General features: G+C 50.0%; 1 protein-coding gene and 1 non-coding gene across 7 annotated transcripts in view; both read left to right on the top strand.

Moving 5' to 3' along the window:
* TBC1D14 (TBC1 domain family member 14) overlaps positions 1-18,342 on the top strand; it is a 68,405-nt gene that overhangs the window by 36,058 nt on the left and 14,005 nt on the right. For 5 of the 6 annotated variants that reach the window (XM_023746415.1, XM_023746414.1, XM_006105351.3 and 2 more), the window contains 3 exons: positions 13,071-13,189; positions 14,911-14,993; positions 16,666-16,783. In XM_023746415.1, coding sequence (XP_023602183.1) covers positions 13,071-13,189; positions 14,911-14,993; positions 16,666-16,783 — 320 coding nt within the window. Of the gene's footprint in view, positions 1-6,959; positions 7,039-13,070; positions 13,190-14,910; positions 14,994-16,665; positions 16,784-18,342 lie in introns of those variants that run through there. The other variant, XM_006105354.3, reaches the window with a different exon arrangement.
* Positions 841-1,001, top strand: LOC111823779. Its single transcript, XR_002826879.1, has one exon. It is a non-coding gene; the product is annotated as a U1 spliceosomal RNA (small nuclear RNA).

The following is an 18,342-nucleotide window of genomic DNA, read 5'->3' as shown; positions in this document are numbered from 1 at the left end:
CCGGTTTGGCTCAGTGGATAGAGCAGCGGCCTGTGGACTGAAAGGTCCCAGGTTCGATTCCGGTCAAGGGGCATGTACCTTGGTTGTGGGCACATCCCCAGTAGGAGGTGTGCAGGAGGCAGCTGATCGATGTTTCTCTCTCATCGATGTTTCTAACTCTCTATCCCTCTCCCTTCCTCTCTGTAAAAAATCAATTAAAAAAAAAAAAGTCTAACACTTCGTTACTGGAGTTCCAGTAGGAGAGGAGAAAAATGTGATGCAGAAAACAATGTTGGAATAAATGAATGTGTTTTAAGTCTGGGAAAAGACATAAATCTACAGACTTGGGAGAGGGGCCTCCATGAACTCCAAACAGGATAAAGACTAAGAAGCCCATGCCCAGACACATCATAACCAAATTGCTGAAAATAAAGACAAAAATTTTACAAGCAGCCAGAAAACAACAATTTGAATAGCTGATTTTGTCATCAGAAACTATGGAGGCCAGAAGGAAGTGAAAGAAAGGAGCTACCAACCCAAAATTCTGTATCTAGCAAAAATGCCTAGAAATGACAGTGAAATGAAGGTATTCTCAGATGAAGGAAAGCGAAGAGAATGTGTGGCCAGCAGTTCTAAAAGAATTGCCAAAGGAAGCTGTTCAGACAGTAGGGACACTGTCAGAAGGAAACCTGAAACTTAGGCAGGAAGAGGAGCAGAAATGGTACATGCTAGATAAATACAGTAGACCGTTGTTCTCTTAATGAGTTCTTTAAAATATATTTGGTTGGGAGAAAAAAGTCATGCCTGGGGTTTCGGTGTGTGTAGATGTAAAATAGAAGACGGAGAGAAGGTACAGGGGACGTACTCACCTGGCAGGGGAGATGCTGTGCTCCTGAAGGTGGTTTTCCCCAGCAAGGCTTACCCTCTGCGCTCCGGGTGTGCGGGCCCTGCAACCTCCCCAGTTGTGGGAGACTCGACTGCATCATTTGTGGTGATGGGGGATTAGAAAGTTAAAGTTTAAATAAAATACAGGGGGAGGTGATATGATGGTAAAGTTTGTACATTCCACAATGAAGTGGTAAAATATTGGTTCTAAATAGATTGTGAAATATTAAATATATTTTAGTCCCTAGATCACCTACTAAAGAGAGACAAAAAGCCAATAAATTAAAATGGAATTCTAAAATAACTTAAACACACAAAACCAAGGCAGGAAAGAAGAGTTAGAGGAAGGAAAAACGGAAAACAAACAATTACAATCCATGTAGATGGTTTGAACATACCAGCAGTGTCTGGATACCCCACAGAATGGGTTAAAAAAAATGGCCCAGATCTATGCTTTCTAAAAGAAACTTACTCTAAATATATAAAATGTGTGGGTTAAAATGAGAGGATGGGTAAGATTTACCATGAAAATACTGAGCAAGAGGAAGATGGAGCAGATATACTAACATATAAAAGGATTGCAGAGCAGTGGAAACTACCAGAAGGTGGGACACTTGCTAATGGAGACAGACTGGTTCTCAGTGTGTGTGCACCAGGTACCAGCTGCAGAGCACAGGGCACACTGACAGGGGTGAGACAAGCGGGCAAGTCCAGCTACAGCTGGAGGGCCAGCTCTCCTCTCTGGATAGCACCTGGCAGACGTGTGGACAGAATCAGCCAGGACAGAAGGCTGACTGTCAGCCGCTGGATGGTCTGCCGCCTAGAGAGCATGCCACCCTCTAGCAAGCGCACAACACATTCTTTCCAAGGACGCTCAGGTAGACCTCAGGTGACCTGCATTGCAACAGAAACTATGAACTTGAAAGGTTAAAATTATGCAAACCAGGTTCTCTAACCACAGGAGAGTCACACTAGAGCGCAGTGACAGAGGACAAGAGCATCTCCCCAACGTGGGCATTAAACAAGTAACCCCCTTCTGAATAAATCATGGGGCCACGTGGAAGCCACAGGAAAACTAGAAAATGTTTGGACCGGAATAAAAATACAAGCTACCAAAATTTATGGGATGCGGTGCTGAGAGGGACATTTAGAGTAAAAAGTTCTCAAATCAATCATCACATTTTCTATCTTAAGAAACTGTATAAGGGCCCTTACTGGTTTGGCTCAGTGGCTAGAGTGTCGGCCTGCAGACTACAGGGTCCCAGGTTCGATTCCAGTCAAGGGCACATGGCTGGGTTGTGGGCTAGGTCCAACGTGCAGAAGGCAGCCAATCAATGATTCCCTCTCATCATTGATGTTTCTATCTCTCTCTTCCTCTCCCTTCCTCTCTGAAATCAATAAAAATATATTTTAAAAAAAGAAACTGTATAAGGAGCAAATAAAGTAACAAACCTCTATCATTAAATAAATATTATAATACACGGATTAGCCAGTTGGCACCCTTCATTCTTGCCATGGTGACAGGGCTCTGCATCGGCACCGCTGCTGTTGCTCACCACAGGCGTCTTAGACGCATGTTTCTGGAAGGACTCCGACTTAGGGATCCGAGGCCTTGAGTCCGAGTCTGGTTCTGTCACTCGCAGTTGGTTGTGTGGCCTGAGGCCAGCACTTTGCTCCTCTGAACGCTGGTCTCTTCTGAGAGGCAATGCCCATCCTGCCCCTGCTTGTGAGATGTGAGTGAGGAAAGTGGGAGCAGCAGGCGGTGTCCAGTGGGAGCTCATGAGGGTCAGTGGTCTCTCTCGCTCCGCCCCCTTCATGGCTACACCTTCCCTCTCAGGGGCGGATGAAATTTAAAAAATGAGAAACTGCTGCCAGCATGGTCAGAGTGGTTTGGAAATGGCGGTTGGCATAATCAGTGTTGGATTCCATCTGAAATGGCTTAAAAATTGTGTTGTTTTTTTCAAATGATAAAAACAGTGCATGAACACATACCTGTGAAATGCCCAGATGATAGAGGTAAGCAGGTACCAGGAAAGCCCTCTGCACCTGGAGGCTGCACAGCCCCTTCCTGGCTGCAGTCTCCCAGGCCCGTCCCATACAGATACACTCCCTCCCTCAGTATCTGGGATATGTGCTGATGAGACTTGTATTAGTTTCCTGTTGCTGCTCTAACAAATTACCACAAACTTGGTGGTGGCTTAAAACAATACAGATTTATTCTCCTGTAGTTTTCAAGGTCAGAAGTCCAAAATGGGTCTTCCAGATGAAGATGAAGGTGTTGGCTGGGCTTTGCAGAAGCTCCAGAGAGAATCTGTCTTTCTCCAGCTTTCAGAGGCTGCTGGCATTCCTTGGCTTGTGGCTGCATCATGCGTCTCTGTTTCCATCGACACGTTGCCTTCCCTCTCTGTAGGCACATCTCTATCTGCTTCCCTCTTTTAAGGACAGCTGTGGTATTTTGGGCCGACCCAGATAATCCAGGATACTCTCCCTGGCTCAGGCCCATTATGTTCATCACATCTGTGAAGACCTTTCTGCCACGTACCGTGATAGTCACACCCCGGGGATTACTACATGGCATATTGGGGTCCATCATTCACTTTCAGTAAAAGTTACACTGTCATCACATGGTGGTATGTAGAGTTAAAACTTGGTAAGTGGTGCTCAATTCTGAAATACATGGCAGTAGCTTGCAGGTGACAGCCTGCCAGAAGAGATGAGCAGTGTGCTTGGTAAGTTGAGTGAGCCTGTGGGCTCAGGTAGGTGAGGTCTAAAGTGTGTGTGGAGTGAGCCTGTGGGCTCAGGTAGGTGAGGTCTAAAGTGTGTGTGGCACTAGGTGGTGGGAGGAGGCATGGAAGGCCGAGAACCCTCGCCTCTCTGTGAGCTTCACATGTTAGCCCTCTTCCCCCCGCAGGGACTGTCTCCTAAAAGTCACCAGTAACCCCAGCCTGGGTCAGCGCCTCCTGGGCCCCTTGGAAGCCTCAGGGGTTTTCCTTGGTCCCAGGATGGAGCACCTGTGCAGGTCAGTAATTTGAGTGCTGGCCTGTGTGTGACTCAGGGCAGTGACCTTGTTCATCTTTATCCTAGGGCCAAGCACCTTAAGTGCAGGAAGGAACCATGGGAGGGAGGGGAAGGGAGGGAAGGAGGGGGCATTATTGAGTCCACAAGTCCTAAGTGGCTGCAGGGTACCGTGTTCTTAACAAAGCCTTTAGTTGTGAAAATGCCACTGAAGCCCCCGCTCTCAGAGGTTTTAGGGTCTCTTGAGGGAAAGAACTATTAATCAGATAGCCGTGTAATTCCAAGTCGTAAGTGCTCTGAGAGCACACCCTAATGCCTGGTCAGAAGCACAGGGCCCTGCTTCGCTGAGCAGGGGGTTCCTGTGGGGGTGGTATTTGAGATGAGATCCAAAGGCTAGCCACCTTCCAGCTTCTGCTCCTTGCGAAGAAAAACCTCAAACCCACAGAAGGGTTCAAAAATGACTTACTGGACACCACATAGGTGCCACTCATCAGATTGTTGACATTTTGCCTTATTCATTTCATTGCGCCTCTTTCTACTTTAAAAAAAAAATGGAACCATTGGAAAGTAAATTGCAGATACCATGACATCTTACCCCTAAATATGGCAGCATACAGCTCTTCAAAGTAAGGACGTTCCCCTACATAACCATGAAGCTGTTAACGCACCTGAGAAAATGCTCAGTGAGTCCACAGTAGCCTCTGACCGTGACATGTTCAGACCACTTTCCCAGTTGCCCTTAGTTACTTGTCCCTTTAGTCTCTTAATAGAAAACAGTTATTTTACCATTTTTTTAAAAAAATATATTTTATTGATTTTTTATAGAGAGGAAGGGAGAGGGATAGAGAGCTAGAAACATCGATGAGAGAGAAACATCGATCAGCTGCCTCCTGCACATCTCCCACCGGGGATGTGCCCGCAACCCAGGCACATGCCCCTGACCGGAATCGAACCTGGGACCCTTCAGTCCGCAGGCCGACGCTCCATCCACTGAGCCAAACCGGTTTCGGCTATTTTACCATTTTTAAACTGACATTTACCGTGTTTGAAAAATTACCACAGGTCAAGGATTCATTTCACACATCCAGGAGAAGAGTAAGATGGTAACAGTGAGAAAGTAGGTGTTTATAGGCATAAAGGCAAAGAAGAATTGGAATAAGATCGCTAGGCTAGATTTAAATCAACAAACACACCAGTGGGGATAAGAAAACATGATCTTTGGAGTTTTCTATGGGGCATAAACCCACAAGTAACAGGCCACTTCACAGTTCCTGGCGCACATTCTCCTGGAGAATTAGTGAGCTGTAGGCAGGATGTTAAGCATGCCCAGGTATGAGCTGAAAGGTCTCTACCCTCCCGCTCTCCTTTTGTCTTATTTCCAAATTGTGAGTAATTTTTCTTCACGAGGTTTTCTTTAATCTTTCCAGCCAGAATCAACCTCTCCACTTGCATCCCATTACTTTTTTTTTTCATCCCATTACTTTTTAAAAAGGGCTTTATTGAAGGATTACTGTACCAGAGAATCCACTCACTGTATGTGTTCAGTGATTTTTCATGTGTTGATGCAGTTACGCCAACGTCTGCAGGCCAGTTTTAAAATACTTTCATCTCAAAAATGTTCCCTCATGGCTGTCTGCAGTGGCTCTCCGCTCCCACCTCCAGCTTCAGGCAAACACGAATGTGCTGTATCGCTAGAGATCTGCCTTGTTAAGAAATTCCGTTGTCTGTGCCTGGCATCTCTGACTGAGCGTGTCTGCGGCCCCCCAGCCAGCGGTGTGAGGCGTCGCGCTCCGTCCTCTCATGTCAGTGCCACTTACCCCTTCTCCTGGCGGCGCTGGAGTGCTCTGGTGGTGGCCTGTTACGGATAGTGCTTCTATGGTTACTTGCACGCTAGCCTGTCTGTGGATGCGTATCTTACTTCTCTCGGGTAGGAGGGAGTGTGGCAGGTTCATACTGAATATACAAGGAAATGCCAGCCTTTTCCAGAATGGCTCCAACTGCCAGTGACGTGGGACAATTCCAGTTTCTCCGCGTACGTGCCACCACCGGTCATTGTCTGTCTCTTAGAGCCTGGTGCACATCACAGGCTTCATCTGGCTGAAGAGGTTCCTGGTGGTGGTTTGGTGATGCTACTTATCCAGAAACCAGCTGGGGTGGCCTGGCGCCATGGTCCCGGGACTGGTCATTTCCATCACAGGAGGGTCTCGTGTCTCTAGGACCCAGTGTGTCCAGTTCTGGGACAGTGGACCCACAGGCGGACCAGAAATAACTTTGAGCCTACACAGATTTTAAACAGTTTAAATATATATATATATGTGTGTGTGTGTATATATATATATTTATATATTGATGTCAGAGAGGAAGGGAGAGGGAGAGAGATAGAAACATCAATGATGAGAGAGAATCATTGATCGGCTGCTTCCCCGCACGACCCCTACGGGGTGGGGGTGGGGTGGGGGGGTGGAGCCCTCAACCCAGGCATATGACCTAAAATCCTAAATCAAACCTGTGACCCTTCAGTCCACAGGTGGACGCTCTATCCACTGAGCCAAGCCAGCTAGGGCAAGTTTTTTTAATGGAGGTATAATTGACAAACAGTGGGAAGCTCTGGTCTGAAGTGTACTGTTTAATTAGTGTTGACGAGCAATCACGGGCCATGTTTCTATCAGTATGTGTTTTTGTGTTTTGTCCCTGGCGTTTTGAACTAATCTTACTGTGGAAAACATGAACCACGGAACAAAAATTGCTCAGAATCACCGCACTACGCAGTGGGTCCAGTGTTAATATTTTCTGTGCAGTTCCCCTTGGTTATATACAGTCCTCATTTTAAAAAGTCCTACAAGACAGGGCTGCGCTGTGTGGGGTTGGGTGCTGGCTGGTTCTCCTTGACAACGTACATCCTCCTGCGATGTCTCTGCTGGGGGAACCCGGGGTCTACCCGTCTGCGCGCCGCCTCCCAGCGCCCAGGGTCCCCACCAGCCAGGCCTGACGCGCCGAAACGGAGCGCGCGGATCAGCTGCGCCGCATCTGCGCGCGATTGATCGGCCTGCCGCCCCCGCCCGCTGCGCCGGAGCCGCCGCCCGAGGTCCCGCCGGAGCCCCGCTCGCTCTCGGGCATGGAGCCGCCGGCCGCGCGCCTCTGAGCCCCGCGGCGTTCATGGTGAGTGGGGCCGGGCGCTCGCGCCCCTCCGAGGCCTGCCCGCCTGTCCTCGGACGGAGGCTCCGACGTGGGTGCGCCCGTGTGCATGTGTCACATTCATCTGTCCCACCCGTGAAGCCTGCATGGGCCGGCGCTGCGCCTCCCTCCTCCCTCCATGCTTTGTGTCTGTGCTTCCATATGATTTCCGAGCAGGGCTCGGCTTCCATGGGTGTAGTGAGAGGCTCCAAGAGAGAGAACCGTGATGTGTCCTAATTCTTACCACCCTAAATGGGATTGCGTCCTGTTCTCAGATTCAGGTCAGTCACGGCCAGGCATCTCTTAGAGGCCAGGACGGCCTTGCCTGCCATCCTGGGGAGGCCTTTGTATGGCCATCAGCCTGCGCCCTGTGTGCTCTGGGTCCGAGTAAGGTGGTCACATCGCAACAGCAGCCAGGCTTGTGAAAGCCCACAGATCAGGTTGAGTACATGCCCTCCACTAGCCCACAGTCACTTTGTGTTCTAGATGTTTTGTAAGGAAATGACAGTTTACAAAGGTCTCCTGTGATTTCCCAAATGCCAGCATTCCCAGTAACTTAGAGAATGCTTTCTGGGAAAATACTGTGTGGTAAGTAGATAAAAGAATTAAAGTATGAGGAAGCCTTGGGTTCCTTCTTAGTGTGAGATCAAGCCTCGGTGGTCACCAGGTCTGCCTTGGAAAGCTAAGCATTTGTAAGACTGCACAAGCCACTCTTCCCCACCCAAAATGGCAAAACAAAACAGGTCTCATGTCAGATTCTAAAACAATGCGCCCCTCCCCCCTCCCCACCCCCAATTGCTTGTTACAAATGGCAGTGAAATCAGCTGCTGTGTTCCGGGACTTCACCACAGTCTGTTAAGTATCTTAATGGGAATACTGTGAAAAGTAATTTTGGCCCAGCAGGTGTGGATCAGTGGTTGGGCGTCAACCTATGAACCAGGAGGTCACAGTTCGATTCCCCATCAGGGCACATGCCCAGGTTGCTGGCTCGATCCCCAGTAGGGGGTATGCAGGAAGCAGCCGATTAATGATTCTCTCTCGTCATTGATGTTTCTGCCTTTCTCTCCCTCTCCTTTCCTCTCTGAAATTAATATATGTATATATATATAAATAATTTTGTAGTAATGCGGTGACAGTAATACTCCTGTCATTGTACACCTGCTGTGGCTATGTGTCTATGTAACTCATTCTCATTTAATCTTCTCATTTAATAAATGAGGAAACAGGGTGAAGGGATGTGCTCAAGGTCAGGCTGCTGGTGGCGCTGATCTCACCCAGGCCTGCTGCTCCTCCACCCACCCACCCAAGCTTCCCCTGCAGGCTGCCTGGGCCCTCGGCCTGTGCAGAGGTGGTGCTGTGCTGTCCCTGGCCTCAGTTCACGTCAGTCTTTTAATAGGTACTGCATGGGGCGACCCGCCATACTTTATTCCAACATACCTCCAGAACCCTCATCATTATTTTAAAAGGTGAATCATGATACTGGGTACAGTGAGTCAAAGACTTAAACACAGGTTTTGACTGATGAGCCTTTCTGCCTCTGGCTAAGGTAGCTTTCCCAGAAGCCAGAGCGCTACTGGCCAGGAGTGTAGCATAAGTGGCCATCTTTACAGCACTCCACAGCTCAGTGAGTAGCACTGACGACCCTCTAGTCATCCTGCCAGGAACACGTTACCTTCATCGTTTGAGAATCTTGATCCTTTGTTCTCTTAAAACAAATGTTGGCTGAGGTAGGCTTTGTGTCTTGTCTTTTTTAACTGGCAAAGTATACACTTCATGCAGGAGCCCAGTGCCCTTGTCCTGCCTTGCGCGCTGCTCGGATCACACGTGCTGTAGACACGGCCCTGTAGACCCCGCCGTGGGTGCAGTGACAGGCTCACCACGCCCACAGGTGACTTCTGGCGCTGTAGCAGCCCAGCTCTCCGCCTGCTCTCCTTGTTTGCCAGCTCTAGGTGGCTTGTGTTGAGCCCTTAAAATTCAGAGCAAAACTGCTTTGACTCAGCACCGTGCTCCGTCTCAGTGCTCGCGCTGCCCGTGGGTAAGCCCACCGTGTGCACCTCTAGGCTGCTGCTTGTGCTGTTGGGGCTCCTGTCCTTTGTCCACTCAGATGGCCCCCTTTATGAGCTGCTTTCCTCTGTTCCCCAGCGATGGGCACCCTGTCCTCAGGGCTCCCGTGGCACGAGACTTACTCTCTCCCGGCCGTTTCCATGGTCTGCCCTGGGTTCCTAGCCTCTGCTGGCGTCTTACCTGCCCTACTAGAGTGAAACATTGCAGGCTGGGCCTGTGGCCCCTCACTACGGAGGCCCTTTCTGTCTTCTCCTGACGGCTAAATCTGTTCCGCTCCTGGCCCTGGGTGGAGTGAGGTCCTGCTCATTTACCCCTGCCAGCTGCTTCCCCCACCACCTGGCCCCTGGTTAGATGCAGCACGTTTTATTTGCTGTTGTCTCATTGGTGTTGGTCTTGTCTTCCCAGCAGGGTACTTGATGAACCACTCAGAGCAGGGACTTGACCTACTGTGCTTCTAAATTAGTGGCTTGCACACCTTTCTGATGTGCCACCCTCCACCCCCAACCCTGTTAAACAATCCGACTCAGCACACAGATAAAACTGGGTTTAGAACGGAAGCAAACTGCCCTGCATGTGCTCTTTATTGTTAGATTTTAAAAAATGCTGGCGTGACCACTTCAGCGGATTTGCTACTAGACTGAAGAGCCCTGCTCTAAATTCCTTCTGAGCAGGCGTTGGAATCCGTTGCCGTTGCTTGAATGGGCGATTTGTACTGATGAGCTCGCAGGGCTGCTGATGAGCACAACAATGAAGGGCATTGTCACTGGGTTAAACCAAGAGACTTCAAAACATGATCCCAGAAGGGTCCCAGGAAGAGAAGAAACTTTGGAAGGATAAGGTGGGCTGAGGCTGGGACTGCCCTGACACTTGCCCGCACATGTGGCGTATGCCATCTCATCGTCACGGGAGTGCTCACGGCTGCTCTCGTTTTATATGAGGAAACAGACGCTGAGACAGAAGCAAAGCCAAATGATTTGCCTAAGGTCAGAGCCAGGGCTTACTCAGGCAGTGGTTCTCAACCTTCCTAATGCCGCGACCCTTTCATACAGTTCCTCATGTTGTGGTGACCCCCAACCATAAAATTATTTTTGTTGCTACTTCATAACTGTAATTTTGCTACTGTTATGAATCATAATGTAAATATCTGATATGCAGGATGTATTTTCATTGTTCGTGACCCACAGGTTGAGAACCGCTGGTAGAGCCAAGTCCTTTTGCTTCCAAAGCCCTAGCTCTCGCCACATCCCGTGCTGACCCCAACATCGATAACCCACAACTGAAAGTTGTTTTCCAGAAACTTCTTACTTGCCACTGCACCCACCCCCAACCCCAACCCCCACCATACACACAAGGACCGTGGGACCTCCTTGTTGCTGAGGCTGCTTGTCTGGTTTGGAGCAGGAGCTCACTGTTGACCTCCAGGTCGCTGTGGGAGAACTGGGTTTGGAGCAGGACCCACAGCAACTTCCGGTGCCATTCCTGTTGTGAAGTGCTGCTTCCAGTTCTGGAAAGGCTGTCCCTGGGATTTCCAATGTGGGCAGGGGCCAGGCCTCCTCTGCTTTTGTTTGCTTTCTCATCATGTAATGCTCTGTGTGATTACAACGTGAGCTTTGCCCTGCATGTGCACTGAGTTCGGTAGTACAGGTGTCCGTCGTAGTTGCAAAGCTTTTTCAGACTGAATGTGAATGACTACATCACCTGGACCCTGCCTGTGAGTGGCTGCAGGAGTTCTGGAGTGTGGCCGTCGCTGAGAAACGTGGCTGCAGAGCCAGAAGGCTCGGCGGCTGATCCCAGGTCCCCAGCAGGAGTCGTGGCCGCTGCGGGCCTCCACCCCGATGTGTGACCTGGGGACCATGGCAGCTCCTCCCTCAGAGGGCTCGCGTGAAGGGGAAGTTGAGCTAGCTCAGCGCCCATAAAGCCCTTGACGAGCTGCTTAACCTCAGCTGCCATTGCTGCTTCTTAGTAATAGAGCCTCAGAGCTCTAACCTGAGAGACCTAGTTGTGTTGGGCATGAGGCAAGGCCTTTAATTCACTTACTTCTCCTCTTCCTGTGTGTGCTGTTCGCAGGGCTCCTTGCTTGGGGTCTGGCCCCAGAGCATCTTTTCTGCTGCGTACAGTTGTCAGGTCCGAGGGGAAGAAGGGTCGTGGCACCCAGCAACCGGGGCAGCACTTCTCTGCACCAGGGGCTGTCTGTGCTCACGGCCTCAGGAGCCTCCCCTGGTCCTTAGTCCTGCAGGCCCCGCCCCCCGCTGGCTGTGTCCTTGAGGGCAGGGCAGCTACCATATCTGTAAAATGGGCTCACACTTGCCATGGAGCTTGTTACGGACATAAAGTGAGACAACGAGTGACGCACACAAGAGCAAATGGAAACGGCGTCCAGGTTCTGGCACGTCCCACTTCCGGGCTAACACCTTTGGGCCTGGCGTAGAGTTCACTAGACCAGGGTCAGCCCATCAGTAGCACCTTGTGGGGCAGTCGTTACTAATCCTTGTTGAAAGGCGACATGCCTCACACTCATTCTCAACACACAGCTTTGGGTGGGTTTCCCATAAGATCCCAGGTTTTGACCCCCAGACGCCAGGTTGGAAGCTTCCTGAAGCTGGTGCTGTTAGGTTGCAGCAGAGCACCTGGGACACGTAGGTGCTGGGATGTTAGACTTGATGGCCAAGGGCGTCTGTTGTCTCAGTTTTTGGTAAGTGGAGGTCATTTTAGTATTTTAGTGGAACCACTTGAAGTCAGGGTAAGAAGTGTAAAGGCGTCCAAACTTGTACATCCAGATGTGCAGAAACTCTCCCACCCACCTGCTTCGGGGTGCACACCCTCGCGGAGCCTGCGTATTTGGGGGAGATCACTTTCCCTTTGCACTTTTAGGAGTCTCTGTAGGCTTTTCTGGCTGAGAGTAATTGCTTGCCAGATAATTTTGCCAGCAGCACCCCTCTTGGCAGCTGGTGTCAATAAAATTCATTTAGCAGTTAATCACTTTGCACTCATGATACTGCTTCTGTTGTTGAAATAGTTGTTTTAGTCTTAGGCTAAGTACACATTTGGGTGTCCTGTTTTCCCAGCTAGATTGTCCTCTCTTATGGGAGGGTCCCAAGAGCCTTGTCCATAACAGGCAGCAAGAGAATAGTGTGGGTTTTTGTATTTCTCTTTTTCTTTTACTTTTTTTTCAGAGGGCTAAGGGTACACACACACACACACACACACAGACACATACATGCACACAGGTTCAGAAGCTGGACTCTGGCGCCAACGTGCTTGGCTCTCCTGAACGCTTCTGGTTGGGTGTGTGGAATGTGGGTCACCAGGTGCAACTGAGCTTTCGTGACCTGGCAGCGTGGGGGCCGCTCTCAGATTTCCAGGGCATGGCACAGTTACTCATGTAGCAGCTCGCAGTGACGGCTTCGTACGATGTTAAAGATTTCGTTTTTTGATGTTTCTGGTTTAAGAAAATGAAAGAGTTATGCAAAAGATTTTAACCTGTTCCTCATTTCAGGAAGTATTTAAACAGCTAATAAATATGCATCAAATGCCATGGCTTAGAAATTTAGGGTATGAGAGGAGGCCGGAGGTCAGGTGAGTGCTGAAACTGGCCGTTGGTCTGGCTCTGAGATTCCCAGTGGCCACTGTGATAACCAGCTAAAATTCACAGGAGAAGCAGAGGAGACGAGACGATGCTTGGGGCCCTCGGGAAGGGGCAGCGGGGTGAGGAGGTCCTGGTGACTTTCTCACCAACATGGGCATCCACTGTCCTGGTGTCACTCGGCAGCACAGGAGCTGCAGAGCTGCAGGCCCCCTGCCGTGGCAGGCTCTCCTCCTCAGCAAGAACACTTTCAGCACGTCACCCTCAGAGTCAGCCTAAAGGACGGCAGACCAGCACACGCTCTTGCTTCCCAGGGCGTCGTCCTGTCAGAGCTGGCAGGCCCGCGGTAACCCTGGTTTCTTTGTCCCAGGAATATGAAGACCAGGCTGGACGAGCTAGCAGGCCACCCTCCCCAAAGCAGAATGTGAGGAAGAATCTGGACTTCGAGCCGCTTTCCACCACCGCACTCATCCTGGAGGACAGACCAGCGTGAGTCCCAAGAAGAGCTTGGGTGTTGGCTTTAGTGGATAAGGACACCTCGCTGATCAGGCACCTTTCCATCAGAAGGGAACTAGGGACACAGAGAGAAGAAGAGTGAGCCACAGCACTCGTTAAAAATGCCCAGTTTTCCCTGACTGGCGTGGCTCAGTGGTTAGAATGTCGGACTGTGCACCGAAGGGTGTCATGGGTTCAGTTCCTTGTCAAGGGCACATACCAGGGTTGCAGGTTCCATCCCCGGCCATGTAGAGCATGTGTGGGAGGCAACCAATTGATGTGTCTCTCTCATATTGATGTTTCTCTCTCTCTCTCTTTCCCTCTCCCCTGTCTTCCTCCCTCCCCCCTCCTTACCCTCCCTTCCATTCTTTCTAAAAAAAAAGGGGGCAATGGAAAAATATCCTCAGGTGAGGATGAGCAACAAGAAAAAATGCCGAGTTCCTCTTCATTTCCTATATTAATTAACATGCGTCCTAGGGATAATAAGGGACTGATTTGGAAAGCTGTCCTTTAACATAGAAGTGTTGCCTAGGATTTTCCATTCAGGTGGTGTTTCATTTAACTTAGCACTTTACAAATAAGTAAGTAGCTATTGTAAACTGTAGGCTGGCTGTAACCGCAAGAGAACACCAGCAGGGTCCTGGAAGTGGGTGTTTGGAGGCAGCCGGTCCTGCGGAGCGTTGCGGGGACCAGTGCTGGGTCGTTCAGGAGCCGCGGGAGCCGCTGGCCCCAGCACCCTCCTCTGGTGGCCATCTGTTTGAGGACTGTCCATTTCTGAAGGAGAACGTGCATTTCATTTTTTCAAACAGGATTCGTAGCCGCTCACCACATTCAGATGCTCAGAGCTGTGGTGTACATTTGTATACCACAAATGAGCCTCATAGCCAGTGTGAAACTAGCACACTTACAAACCAGCAGGAAATGTGTTCACACATTAGCACACTATATGTTGTTAGGGTCCCTCCTTCACGGACAAGTGTCGACAGTTATTAGTGTATTGTGGTCAGATCAAAGTTTCTTTGGAACTAAGGTGAAAAACACCAAAAGATTAAGTGTGTATCTCTTGGAATGATGGGTAATTGTTACTAGTACCTTCTTCTTTCTACTGATCTTTATACTTCAGATTTTTTTACCATGAGCTTATTTTACTTTTGTAAGAAATATTTTTAGTTTATAAATGAGCTGTGTCTTTGTCATCTTAATGTGTTTAGTTTTGTTTTTTGAGCTTTTCTTTTTTATTTACTTTTTACTAGTAATGCTTCAAGTTTTGTTTCTCAAAGAATTTTATTTGATACTAGAGCAGGGGTGGGCAAACTTTTTGACTCGAGGGCCACAATGTGTTCTTAAACTGGACCAGAGGGCCGGAACAAAAGCATGGATGGAGTGTTTGTGTGAACTAATATAAATTCAAAGTAAACATCATTACATAAAAGGGTACGGTCTTTTTTTTTTTTTAGTTTTATTCATTTCAAACGGGCCAGATCCGGCCCGCGGGCCGTAGTTTGCCCATGGCTGTACTAGAGGCCCGATGCACAAAATTCGTGCAAGGGGCTTGGCCCTCATGGCCCGGGCTGCCTTGCATCCCCGCAGCCCTACCCACTGGTTTTTCCAGAAGGTCATTCTGGAAGGTTGTTCTGCTGTCTGGTCTGATTAGCATATTAGCTCTTTATTATATAGGATTCATAATGGTGGAAAATCATTTATTTTCTATCAAGAAATCTCCCAGCGAAGCCAGCTGAAGAAGCTCAGAAGCACAGGCAGCAGTATGAAGAAATGGTGGTCCAGGCCAAAAAGCGAGGTGAGGGTCCACGTGTTCGGGTGCGTAAGGCCACACAGGACTCTGTGTCTGTCTAGATATTTCCTTCTTCCTGTCTGGGGCCCTTGAACCTGAACTGTGGTGAAAGCTTTAGTATTTTGACATTTATAATTTTCCACAAAAGTGTGTGCTTCTATCATGTCATTCCTGCTAGCTTTACTCAAGGTCTTAGCACTTTGACACCAGGCGAGAGACTGTCTAGGGCAGTGATGGCGAACCTATGACACGCGTGTCAAAGGTGACACACGAACTCAATTTTTTGGTTGATTTTTCTTTGTTAAATGGCATTTAAATATATAAAATAAATATCAAAAATATAAATCTTTGTTTTACTATGGTTGCAAATATCAAAAAATTTCTATATGTGACACGGCACCAGAGTTAAGTTAGGGTTTTTCAAAATGCTGACACACCGAGCTCAAAAGGTTCGCCATCACTGGTCTAGGGTAAGAGTATGGACTGCGGAAAGCCTCGGCCAGCAGTGATGGGCAAAGCTCTCTCTCTCTGGGCTCAGTTTCCTTTTTTTATTTTATTTTAAATATATTTTTATTGATTTCAGAGAGGAAGGAAGTGGGAGAGAGAGAGAGAAATATCAATGATGAGAGAGAATCATCGATAGGCTGCCTCCTGCACACCCCCCAGTGTGGATCGAGCCCACAACCCGGACTTGTGCCCTGACCGGGAATTGAACCGTGACCTCCTGGTTCATAGGTTGACGCTCAACCACGGAGCCATGCTGGCCGGGCGAGTTTCCTTTTTTTACAAGATGGGATAGGATTTGGTAAAATGCCTTGCAACATCCTATGACAAGGATGTTTTAAAAAAAATGTGATTAACATAATGTGGTCTATACATACAATGGCATATTACTCAGCCTTAAAAAGTAAGGAAGTTCTGGAACATGCCTCAGCATGGGTGAACCTTGAGGATTTATGCTTAGTCAAGAAGACAAACACTGTGATCCCACCTCTATGGGATCCTTAGAGTAGGCAGAATCCTAGAGACGGAAGAATGGTGATTGCCAGGGGCTGGGCGGGTGCGGGGGAATGCGGAGGGGTTAGAGTTTAATTGGTGCCGAGTTTCAGTTTGGGAAGCTGAGAACATTCTGGAGACGATGTTGGTGATGGTTGGGTAATGATGTGAATGTGCTTAATGCCACTAATTGTATACTTAAAATCGTTAACAGTAAATTTTATGTTTTTGTATTTTACCACAATAAAAACCCACAAAAGTATATGTAAATTAACGCACGGTTTTCCCAGAGCTGCTATTGCACGTGAAGGGTTCTGCTCGGGCTGCGAGACGGGAGGCTCCAAGTTGTGCTGGGAGGGGCCTGGCGGGAGCTCACGAGGCGCCTCTGGGTCTGCAGTGCTCTGTCCTTTGATTGCGGTGGAAGTTTCATGAGTTGGCCTATTTTATCATAATTGATCCCGCTTTATTGGTGTGCTTTCCTGTATGTGTGTTACACCTGAAAAGCTTACTAAAAGATGGTAACACTGCGCCTTCTGAGCTACCCACGGTGGGAAGGGGGTGGGTCTCATGGCCCTGTCAGTGCCACTCTGGGGTCTTTGCTGCGTGACTGAGAAAAGTCACCCACTTGAAGTCGTGGCTGCCAGTTAACGGAGCTTTTCCTCTTCTCCGTTGCGATTCCCAGAGCTGAAGGAAGCCCAGCGGAGGAAGAAGCAGCTGGAAGAAAGATGCCGGCAGGAAGAAAGCATCGGGAATGCTGTCCTGACTTGGAATAATGAGATTTTGCCTAACTGGGAAACCATGTAAGCTGGGACAGGGCGCAGCGCGCTTTGTCATTTCCGTCTGGGATCCAGGGAGCGGCCGCACTAATGTCGGTCAGAGTCCTGCCTTTGGTGGAAGGACGTAGGGTCAGTTGTGCAGCTTCTCCCTTCCCCGCCGAGGCTCAGGCCTGTCGTCCCTCATCTGGATCCTGTGACAGTTCCCCCGTCCTCCTTCCAGAGGGATCAGCAGCCAGAGGGACCTGTAAAGCCCATGGCTGTGTCATTCCCCCACTTCAGATTTCAGTGACGTGGAACTCCCTTTCTCGGGAGCCGCACCTTTGATCTCTCCTGCACGTGGATGGAGCGCTCTCATCAGGGAGCCTCAGGGCTTTGCCTGCTCTGTTCCCTCTGCCTGGAGTGCTCTTGCCCTGTGATCCCTCCCACTCTCTGTTGTATGAAGCTCAGTCTTCCGTGGGGAAGCCCTTCCTGGCCAGGGGCTGGAGGAGACGCCCTTGGGTGCACTGCTGTCGTCCTCTGTCTGAGGGCAGGGACTGACTCTTCTCTGATGACAGCCCCCAGGGCAGTCTGGCAGCTGCTGTCATCTCTCCGTCCATGGGACAGCTGGGGACAGTTCTTCCTGTGGTTCAGGGTGGTGAGGGCCGTGTGCGGCCCTTTGTGGGCCTCCCCTCATCACTAGGAGTTGCCAGGAAGCTTGGGTGCCAGTTTCTCGTCTCTGGTCGCTTTCAGCCTGCACCCGATGTCGGGATGTGGGGGACTCAGTCCTGGCACTTCCCCGAGTGTCACTCGGTCTCATTAGGGGTCAGACAGCCCCGTTGCGGGTGTCCCCTAGGAAAACAAGCATTTCCCAAGCATTTCTAGGCTGTGCCTGTAGGAGGCTGGACACAGTCAGGAAACGTTTTTCTCAAATGGGACCCAGCGACAAGAGTGAGGTCCTCAGGACCTGGGCTGTCTCCCTCTGTGGCTGCAGGACCCACCCGGTCCGTCCCGCACTGACGGGGTGTGATAAGGTCCCGAGGCCCGCGCTCGGCACTGCCTGGGACGCACCAGCGAGGGGCCAGGCACGTGGCCGGTGTCACTGCATCGTCCCGCTCCTCTCCACGGCCGCCCTTCACGGAGGCTTTCTGCATTCGGTGCTGGAGAGGAGTCATTTGCTCGGGGTTGCACAGGGAAGCATGGAGTTGGGGTGCAGACCTGTTCTGCAGCCTCGGCCTGTGCTCTCCCACTGGGCTGTGCTGAGGAGCACCAGGGGAGTCTTTGCACTTTGTCCCACTATGCGGGCTGTGAGCCACTGTGAGCAGAGGGCCTCAGTGCCTGAGCAGCGGAGAGCGTGCTGAGGTAGCAGAGTGCTCTGCCATTAGAGCTTGGCAGCTGTGCCCTGCGTGCCACCTGCCCTGCACTTGCAGCTCCGCAGCAGTCCTGTCCCCCCCGCCCCCCGCCCCCCCCGCTCAGCTATCAGCTGTTCCTGCACAGCGAGGTCCGTTCTGGTTGCTGTGCCTTCTGCTCAGAAAGTCCTTCCCACCCTTCGTCTGCTTAAACTGCTACGGGTTACTGAGGGTTCAGCTCAGGATAGTGCCGACCCT

Source organism: Myotis lucifugus, unplaced genomic scaffold (genome assembly GCF_000147115.1).
Source record: "Myotis lucifugus unplaced genomic scaffold, Myoluc2.0 scaffold_676, whole genome shotgun sequence".
Classification (NCBI taxonomy): Eukaryota; Metazoa; Chordata; class Mammalia; order Chiroptera; family Vespertilionidae; genus Myotis; species Myotis lucifugus.
The sequence above is the reverse complement of the archived record's forward strand: the minus strand, read 5'-3'. Positions and strand labels throughout refer to the sequence as shown.